The sequence below is a fragment of the Punica granatum genome, chromosome 5, assembly GCF_007655135.1.
Source record: "Punica granatum isolate Tunisia-2019 chromosome 5, ASM765513v2, whole genome shotgun sequence".
Classification (NCBI taxonomy): domain Eukaryota; kingdom Viridiplantae; phylum Streptophyta; class Magnoliopsida; order Myrtales; family Lythraceae; genus Punica; species Punica granatum.
The window spans coordinates 26,533,482-26,543,309 of record NC_045131.1 but is presented as its reverse complement, the minus strand read 5'-3'; the positions used below and the strand labels follow the sequence as shown (position 1 = coordinate 26,543,309).

At 40.4% G+C, this 9,828-nt stretch overlaps 2 protein-coding genes across 2 annotated transcripts; one reads left to right on the top strand and one right to left on the bottom strand.

The window, feature by feature from the left end:
- The first annotated feature begins 3,160 nt into the window (after window positions 1-3,160).
- Window positions 3,161-4,570, top strand: LOC116208329 (50S ribosomal protein L18-like). The gene is made up of 2 exons (XM_031541706.1): window positions 3,161-3,537; window positions 4,041-4,570. Exon 2 carries the CDS (start codon window positions 4,046-4,048, stop codon window positions 4,388-4,390), a length of 345 nt encoding a protein of 114 aa, XP_031397566.1. The 5' UTR covers window positions 3,161-3,537; window positions 4,041-4,045; the 3' UTR covers window positions 4,391-4,570.
- A 1,459-nt stretch (window positions 4,571-6,029) lies between these two features.
- Window positions 6,030-8,103, bottom strand: LOC116208328 (auxin-repressed 12.5 kDa protein-like). The gene is made up of 3 exons (XM_031541705.1): window positions 7,919-8,103; window positions 7,229-7,454; window positions 6,030-6,428 (listed from the first exon to the last, which is right to left on the bottom strand). The coding sequence occupies exons 1-3, from the start codon at window positions 8,028-8,030 to the stop codon at window positions 6,392-6,394; spliced, it is 375 nt and encodes a 124-aa protein (XP_031397565.1). The 5' UTR covers window positions 8,031-8,103; the 3' UTR covers window positions 6,030-6,391.
- Between the last annotated feature and the right edge of the window lie 1,725 nt (window positions 8,104-9,828).

The window sequence follows — 9,828 nt, the reverse complement described above, 5'->3', positions numbered from 1 at the left end:
CTTCTTGGTGTTGTATGTAGACGACATACTTCTGATCGGAAATGACATTCCTTCCTTACAGTCTGTGAAGACTTGGTTGGGAAGGTGTTTCTCTATGAAGGACTTAGGCGAAGCTACCTATGTGCTAGGTATCAAGATCTATAGAGATAGATCCAGGAGACTGCTTGGCCTAAGTCAGAGTGCATACATAGATAAAGTGCTTCGGCGTTTTAGCATGCATGATTCTAAGAAAGGGTCGCTGCCTATGTTACATGGCATAAGCCTTTTGAAGGCTCAGAGTCCTTCTACTCGAGAGGAGAGGGACCGCATGAATAGGATTCCATATGCGTCAGCTATTGGATCCATCATGTATGCTATGTTATGCACTCGATCAGATGTCTCGTATGCTTTGAGTATGACGAGTCGATACCAATCAGATCCAGGTGAAAGACACTGGATTGCAGTAAAGAACATCCTTAAGTACTTACGAAGGACTAAGGAGATGTTTTTGGTATATGGAGGCGAAGAAGAGCTCGTTGTAAGAGGTTACACCGATGCTAGCTTCCAGACCGATAAGGACGACAGTAGATCGCAGTCAGGGTATGTGTTCTGCCTGAATGGAGGTGCTGTGAGTTGGAAGAGTTCCAAACAGGAGACAGTAGCCGATTCTACCACAGAGGCCGAGTATATTGCTGCCTCTAACGCTGCAAAAGAGGCCGTTTGGATCAAGAAGTTCGTGACAGAACTTGTTGTGGTTCCTAGCATCGCAGACCCAGTGGATCTCTATTGTGACAACAATGGAGCCATTGCGCAAGCTAAGGAACCCAGGTCTCACCAGCGATCCAAACATATACTCAGGCGCTTCCATCTCATTCGCGAGATCATCGACAGAGGAGATGTGAAGATATGCAGAATACCAACAGATGAGAATCTCGCAGATCCACTTACGAAGCCTCTTGTGCAGCGCAAGCACGAGGCTCACACTAGATCTATTGGCATAAGACATGTGCCAGATTGGCTCTAGTGCAAGTGGGAGATTGTTGGGAATTGGTGTATGCCCTAGAGGCAATCTATAATCAGTTTTGTAATATGATATCTATTTCATTATAAAACGAGGCATATCTGTTATTGTGTAGATTGCGCTAAATATGATTTTACACAATAATTTCCTTGGAATAGTAGGTTCAATAGGCATCAAGTGTGACTTGATTGTGAGATCCTATAATTACTGAACATTATTCCTAAATGTCCATAGTCAAAGTATTATCGTTAATTAGGACAACGGTAATACGGTTAGACTAGTGTGAGTGTTGATTGATGACCAAATCTCATAGGTCATGGATATGGAGATATCAAATCACACCACATGTATACATTAAGAGTAATGTGTATTGGACTGACCCGCCATGAGATTGCTACATGGGTTGTTACGTGACTGTCATTAGCATATCTCAAAGTGACTATAGTGTAATGGTCCTTTGACTTGAGGTCACCATGGATTCCTACGTGTAATGTCGTATATTTTGATACTGTCAAACGCCACCGTAACTGGTTGGTTATAAAGATAGTTATTGGGTATGCCACAAAGCATGGAAAAGAATGTGAGTGACCAAGATAGGATTTGTCCCTCCTACGAAACGGGAGCGATATCTCACGGCCACTTGGTGGTTAAGTCTAAAAGTGTATGCATACCCAAATGAGTCGATATAATGATATCGAGCTCATTTGCTCTGATAGACTTACCCGGTAAATCAAGAAAGAGAGATATTAAGCCATACAAGGATGTCATCGACCATGCCTTGGGCTCAATAGAGATATAGAGGACAATGGATTATATTACACGGTAATATAGGTCACGAGGTTCGTCGAGAAATTGACTTTCCGATTACTTGAGTAACAGTGATGCATTGCTAGATGCCGCTCACTGTTTGTAATATTAAAATAGAGATTTCGATATTACTATCAACGTAATTGGGAACCTACAGGGTCACACACTACGACTAACTTGACGAGATATTTTGAAACAACAAAATTGTCTAATAAAGATTAGATGATTTATGGTGCGACCGATTAATCGGATATTTAATGAGATTAAATTTGCCGATTAATTAGACCCGATTTATTAGATTTAATGGTGTGCTAAGTGGTTATTTTTATGGAACCACTTGGAGCCAATTATAGAAAGAAACATGGGCCAATTGTATGATAACACTTAGCTATACACATGGACTAATTAAATGATGTCACCTAGACTTACACATGTCACTTGGAGCCTTGATTCTCCTTAATCCCACATCGGTGGGGCTTTGAATTTGTCTTCCCCATATTGCTTATAAAAGGGGCAGCATGCATGTTTAGATATAAGAGATATATATACATGTATATGGGTGTACGTGTATAAGTGTAAGGAAATTCAAGTTGAATTGTTCAATTTGAATTAATCCTACTAGTCTAATAAATTTCGGGTGTCGCATCGGGGTGTTTCTTTCGAGTGTTGGTCGCTAGCACCGCCGATCTCGAAAACTCGTCGACAAAGTCGGTGTGGATACCAGTAGAGGCGTCACGCGTGGGACGCTCGGTCGACAACTTTAAATATTCCAGGTACGCTTTTATTTACTCTTACTCTTCTAGTAGGTCTTGGAATTAGTTTCACGGGTAAGAAATTTTGAATTTCTGTTCCTTTTTACGCTTCCGTTAGCCCCGTGGAACTAGCAGCTAGTGCATTGGATTTCTCCGTGAGGGGTGGGAACCCCTAATTTGAGAGATCCCAGCCTAATCGAATGGTGGGTGGCCGAAGTGAATTCCTCAAAGAGCACCTAAGGCCCGCTGTGATCCCTCAAATTGGAGGATGGGGCGCCCACCACTCACCCCCCAATCGTGTATGACAAGATTTGACCCAGCCAGCGATCTCGATCGAGGGGTGGGTGGTTAGCCGACGGGGCATCCCCACCCTTTTCTTTAGTTCTAGGCTCTCTTTTTAAAAAAAGTTTATATTATTTTTATTTTATTTTATTTGTTTTTATTCCAATTGCCATTTGAGTAAAATCATTCAGAAAAAGTTATCACGTTAGTATTCTATTCTTTTCTTAATGGAATACTGGCAGATATTGTTTTATTTTATTTTTTTCATGCTGTAAGATGAAATTATTTCAATATATAATGCATAATAAAAAGGTCAGTCCCATTTTTCCTAAATATTTCCATCCTCATTTTGGTAGAATGTAGGGTTTGAAGCCCCCACGTCACATCACAGCCGCAGCACTCCTTCCTGATCCTTCTCGTGCTGGGCCGGCCTTCTCGTCCCCCAAGCTGCTCAGTGCTCGGACGCAAGCAACACCCCGCACGGACCACAGCTCAGTGCTCACCTTCCCCTCCCTTTGCTCAGTTGCCACTCAGTCGCTCTCTTCATCGTCTCGCCGGCGAGCCGTTGCTGTTCGCTCTCCGAGTCGAGCCCTAATAAGAGCCCGAGCTGCTGCCGCTGCTTCTTCTTCTTCTTCCTAGATCCTCCTTTCCTCGCGCGATCTGAAGTGCTGCTGCTGCTCCCTCCCCTCCGACGAGGTGACTGAGCCGTGCTAATTATTTCCAACGATTTCACTCACTGATTAATGGTGTAATTTAGTCATTCGATTGTTGTTGTATACATGATTGATTCGCTAGCTGTTGCTCTATGTTTGTGTTTTTAATTTCTGATTTCTTTTTTTTTTCCTGGTGAAATTAATTTCTGATTTCATTGCAATAGAGCAGATAGCAGATATATGTATTCGAAGACCGCACTGGTCTGGCACATTGTCATATCCACTGAGTCCCCTCCGTTTCGGGTGGAAATGAGCACAAAGTCAATGGTTCTGTTTAAATGGATTTCAATCTACTAATCCAATCGAGCTAATCCGGTCAAGTGATGAATGCTCGTAAAATGGGATAATTGTTTGAGTGCTGTAGCTAGCTATGCTAATTTATCCGAGTTAAGATTTAAGAGTACTCTGATATCTATCTTTCTCCTGTGTCAATGATATCGCTCTCGGTTTCGGGGTCATTTTCTGATTGTTTTTTTGCTTTCACAGGCAAAATGGTGATTCCTCCGCCGGCAAGGCCCCCAAGGATCGTGGACTTCCTCAAGCCTTATGTTCTGAAGATGCACTTCACGAACAAGTTCGTGAGCGCGCAAGTGATCCACTCTCCAACGGCCACGGTTGCCTCCTCTGCTAGCTCGCAGGAGAAGGCCCTGAGAGCGAGCATGGAGTCCACTCGGGATGTGGCTGCTGCTGCCAAGATTGGCAAGATACTTGGAGAGCGTCTCCTCCTCCAAGGAATCCCGGCCATTTCGGTTCATCTGAAGAGAGAACAGAAGTATCACGGCAAAGTCAAGGCTGTGATTGATTCCGTTAGAGAGGCTGGTATTAAGTTACTGTGAGAGGAAGGAGAGTTTGTGTTAGAGCGCGAGGTGGGGGTTTCTTGGTCGAATATTGTCCTTGGGAGATGCTCACTTGCTACTGAGACGTTATTTTCGTGTCGTAGCTATCTTTTAATCAAAGACCTACCTCTCGCATTATATCTTTACCGTCTATAATAATTTTTCGGACTTGTACCACCAGATTGCTGTGGTCTCTGCGTCGGTAAATTTGCAGGCTGAGGGCAAAGTTGGTGCCCTTTTTTGGTGCAATCTTAGCGTAGTTGCATCATCCTTGGAAAGCTGGTGTTTATGCAAAACGGACCTCATCGTTTTCCCGGACAACAGATAAGGTTTATAATCATGAAAGCAGGACATTTAGCTCATTAATCTGCCTGAGGATCTGGTAAAGGGAAGATTTTACTCGGAAACCTTTCCAGCGGCATAAAGGCAGAGCAATGGCGCAAAACATGAAGGGTATAGTACATTATTATGAATTTATGGCACAATCTTGCCGCCGTTTATGACTAATTCTATTTACTGATGAACAACTTAAAAGGATGTTCTTCTCTTCATCATCGCCAACTCTTTTCCAGACATCAAAGTTTAATCTAATGTTACATTGGGAATTAAGGCATTGCCTGTCTCTTTCTCAAGCAGCACGAATTGTGTCTCCTAGCTAATTGCAACATTGCACAAACAGATAGCAAAACCACAAAAAAATTACTCTCATAAGAAATCGTACTGTTTGGACCAAGCGGATCTCTACTCAACATGCCCCGTGTGATGAGAAAACCAGCTTGCCTTATGAAGCTTCCTTCGCATGGTTGGAACTTTACGTGCCATGGCTTGCCAAATCCTTTGCACGGCATCTCCCTCTTTCGACAGGTACTGGAACTCGTAGAAACTCTATACTTCCTTCAGCCAATACTCTGAAAGCGCTATGACCTTCTGAGGAGTTGGCAATGTGAACTCCGAGGAGAGGATATCCAGAGTGAGTCCATACTCAATGCTGTGCTGCAGGTTGAGTACACCAGGGTAGGACAGTACTTGAGCTCGAATCTAGACCTTCAGGATTGATCTATTATTCGGAGGGAATTCTGCAGGAGTCGATTGTTGGAGCACTTGGGAGGTCTTTTCCTGGGAACCCTCAGATTCCTCTTCACAGTCGTGAAGGATTGATTAGTTTTTGGTCGAGGTTTCGATGAGTAGGTTCCAGGTTTGACACTCTCCAGGGGAACAAACTGCTGGGAAGCAGGCAAGCTCTATGAGCCGTGGTCAATGAAACGAGGTCGAGCACCGGACTGTTAATACAAAGAACCACGAAATACGAAAAGGACTGACGTGACTCTGAAGAAGTACAGCAAAAATTTCCCGGATACGACCCCAAAGGTCAAGATGAGGTTCCTCTCAACCATCACCACCACCAGGAAATATAACCAAAGGACGAGATGAATCCTCGTTCCACCTTCAAAGCAATACCATTTCATCGCAAACATTGTGATGTGATTCGAGCAGGGCAACGAGCTCACATCTCACATGTGACAACATAAGATGAACGAAGTCTTGCAGATGTTTTGGATCTTGCACGTATTTTGACTGCTGAGTAGCGGAATGCAGGTCTATTAGCTCTCCCAAAAAATAAAATAAAATAAAATATTACTTTGATGGCAATCCACCAACATATTGATACTGATATTGACGACTTTTAATTTGATCATACATATGATCACGAACATATTGAGTAACTGCATCGTATACCACCATATCACAATTTAGTCCTGAAGACCCAAAGTACCGAAAGACCATAGCAGTAGCACCGTGCATCATAATTAGCAAAATATTACATCCCGATACTTAAAAAGCAACATTATTAGAAGCTTGCATCGCTCGATAGATAGGGAACTAGCAAGGATGCATTTGACGATAGTTAAAGAAACCAAAAAGCAACCCTATTTACATATCCGCCACTGACATCGTGCGATCTTGTACCGACCTCATCAGACATTTGGAGTCTCGATCACCTCAGCGATGCTGGCTCCTCGTCTCGCCACTGTAAAGCCTGAGACCATATCACAAATTTTAAGATATAATAATAAGTAAGACAAGACTTATATCCCGTGCGATGCACGAATTTATTTCAAATACTATTTAGTAGCTCGTTGCTTATAATATGATGAAATCTTTCACTCATTCAATCTTATTAAAATGGATTTATAAATATAATGAAATAAAAAGGATAATCATAAGACCATTAGACTTTTAGATTTATACACTGTCATGCATTATTATGGTTAGCAATATCTCTAAAGAAATTAAAAACACATATAGTATTAGATTAAAAAATTTCATGAACTTTGAGCCTTTAAAAGTCCTTTATTTTGTAATATGACGTTGATTTTTTTTTTTGCCAATTTTATAATTTCTTTATAACTTCTTGCCATTTCAAACATTTTTCATTACAGACGTAATAATAGTTCTGTGAACCTAATTTTATTCAATCATTGTTAACATATCTTATCATTATCCCTTGCAGTGATTTTTCCTTTAAATTCTTTTTCCAAGTTTAATTTGAAATGTTTATTTGTAAAGAAATTAAATTGTAATTAATTTGGTCCAACCAGTTTTCATTTATATTATCCTGTTAAATGATTCTTATATACACTAATATATTATTATTTAATTTTTTATTAATTATAATTATTAAGGGATTTAGCTACATATAATTACATTTGTTGCAACTCAAATTAATTTTATTTTATATGGATAGATTAATGATTAGAAAAAAGAAGAAAAAGGGTAGTTTTGGCATTTTCAAAAGAGAATATTTAATGGGCCACTGGGCCCGGCCAATCTGATTACCAGTCGTAAACAGTGGGAGAGTTGGGCTGACTGGGCTTGTCGAAGTACTCGCCGCCGATGTTCTTGGTAGCGAGGTTGCTGCCGGGGTGGAACACGCTCCTCCACACGTTCTCCCTGCGCGCCGACAACGGAGTCGTGGGCGTGTTCGGCGTCGCCGGAGTCCCGGGGCCGCTTGACGGCATCGACATCGACCGCTGGTACTTGCGGCTGCTATCCGCTTCCCCATCTACACATCCCGCACAACATTAATTTCATTAATATTAATAGCCATAATAATAATATAACATCATCATATACAACACCACCATACTCAACATATTGCATCGCCCAAAACAATAAAATTAAACAAGCTATATTTACATAAAACTAATATTAAATTTTCGAATAGGCATATCGCTACATATAAGACGAACTAAGAAACGTATATCGATCACCTCGAGCTAGAGCAAGCTTGTTATGGCATACGGTTTATTAGGAAGACAAAAGCTTCGATAAAGCTTACTTCAAATCTATGATCATGGGATGATCCTTCCGAATCTTACAGTATTTACGATTCTTCGATATGCCAGATATATATAATTCGGCGTTCGTATAGCTAAGTAACAATCTTGTAGGCTGTCCTAACCCGCTTTGGTTCAGTCTCAAGCTATATATCCGCGAAAAGAATTAAAGGCAAAAATCCGGTGGAACCTCTCGCGATCGAGATCGGCTGAGGGGTGCTGATCTTTCTGAGCTTGCCGAGGCCGCGGTCGGGCTGCGGCCCCGCCACGACGTCGTCCCATAGCTTCTCCAGTAGCACCATTTTCGCTTCTTCCTTCTTTGATCTGTTGGATGCTACGTCCGTGGTCCTTCCTCCAGAAGCGTCTCGTTAATTTATAGGGGAAGTGCAGCCTTAAATATCTCTTCGCCCCCATTTGAATAGTGCTTACGTTGGCCCTATAAACATGGGACAGCTTTTTTACTCTCTCCAGGCGGTCATTTATTTTTCTATTAAAAATTAATTCTGTATATATTTTTTTCGTGAAATATATATATATATATATATATATTATCTAAGTGATAATTTCTCCTTGTTAGTAATTATCATCGTTATATAAAATTTAATATCCCTATTTGAGAAATTGATGATTTAATACAAAAACTCTCACCATCATTTAATTTATATTCTAAGTTCGATTATCACTATAACAATATTTTATGTCCCTTTATTTAATCTTAAAAAATTAATTAATCATTATCTTGTAAATATAAAAAACAAGAAAGTATCGGTGTTTCATTGTCTTACCACAATGATGTGAAGAAATGCAATAGTGTAGAAGCAAATGGACGAAAAGTCTTTTATTAACATGTAAAGTGATATGAACTCAGATAGTATTTATTATCCATTTTTACTAAAAAGCATTATTTAAAATTATATTCCTCCAAACCGATTATTTTCTCACGATCTATTTTTTGTCCTCTTTAAAATATTAGAAGAAATTAATGATGCGTAGAGATATTATTTTATATATATATTTTAAAAATTTATGTCGTTGTAATATTACTTTACAATAATATCAGGTGATAAAATCAGTGTAAACATCGTTTACCCTTCTTGTAAGTTCCTCCTCCTCATTGGTGGAGCTCTTAATGCAATGCTTTTGTCAAACCCTGAAGTTAATATCCACTGCCCGCCTATTTTCTCCTCAAAATTATATTATCAAAAGGTATATTTGCAGAAAATGAATACATAAGTAAAATAGAGAGAGAAAAAAGGTATGAAGTGAAATAGAGGAATCATAAAGAATTTTAGGATGGATAAGGACGAAGACTCGGTAAAACGGGCCCCGCAAATTTGGTATCTCTTCACTATAATGTATATATGTACGGTGTATTATGATTTTTATAAGATCTCGATCCGAGTGGGTTGAGCGTTGCTTTACAAGTGTTACTTGAGAGAGTGACTTGTCTCTTGTCCGATTCTCTAGCTAGAGCTTTCCAGGCCCCCTCCTCTCTCCGCAATGCAAGAGCAAGTTGGCCCCCTTGATTGGGAAAAAAAAATGCTTTTTTTAAATGTACGTTATCGAGTGATATTCAGAAATTCAATAAAATCTTATTAATGCAGGTTTCAGTCGTAGAAATTTGTTGGATCGGTCCATTCTATGTTAAAAGTGGTCAAAGCCCATATGAGTTTAAAATTTACATGGATGGTTATTGGGCTTAAGTCGATGGACTTATTGAGAAGCACCCACATAAAATCAAGGAGTTAGGGGGATATTAGTGCAAATTTTGGTGAGCAACTGTAGCACGAAGGAAGCTCAGCAGCTACAGCGAACATAGGAGGACAGAAGCACTGCCTGTTCGGTTCTGCTTCGACCAGCTTCGGAAAAGTCGTCGGCGTGAAGTCGTTCACGGTTGGATCATGCTCAAAATTTGAGGGAAGGCTCTACACTCATTGCTTTCCATTTTGAACGGTGGAAATCGGGAAAGGAGACCTGCAGCCTGCATTTTGAGCCTAGACAGTTTGGCCCCGGTTTTGGTGAAATCTCTTCAATTCATATACTAACATTTGGCTTAGTTGTGGTTGCCAAGAAGTTGATTCTTGATGAGAAATTGCGTTG

Excerpts from the sequence above, each read along its gene's own strand:
- LOC116208329 (XM_031541706.1), top strand. The coding sequence starts at position 4,046 with ATGGTGATTCCTCCGCCGGCAAGGCCCCCAAGGATCGTGGACTTCCTC.
- LOC116208328 (XM_031541705.1), bottom strand. The coding sequence starts at position 8,030 with ATGGTGCTACTGGAGAAGCTATGGGACGACGTCGTGGCGGGGCCGCAG. Across the intron at positions 7,455-7,918 it reads GCCGATCTCGATCGCGAGAG|ATGGGGAAGCGGATAGCAGC; the intron begins GTTCCACCGGAT and ends CGGGATGTGTAG. Across the intron at positions 6,429-7,228 it reads TCTCCCACTGTTTACGACTG|GCTTTACAGTGGCGAGACGA; the intron begins GTAATCAGATTG and ends ATATGGTCTCAG.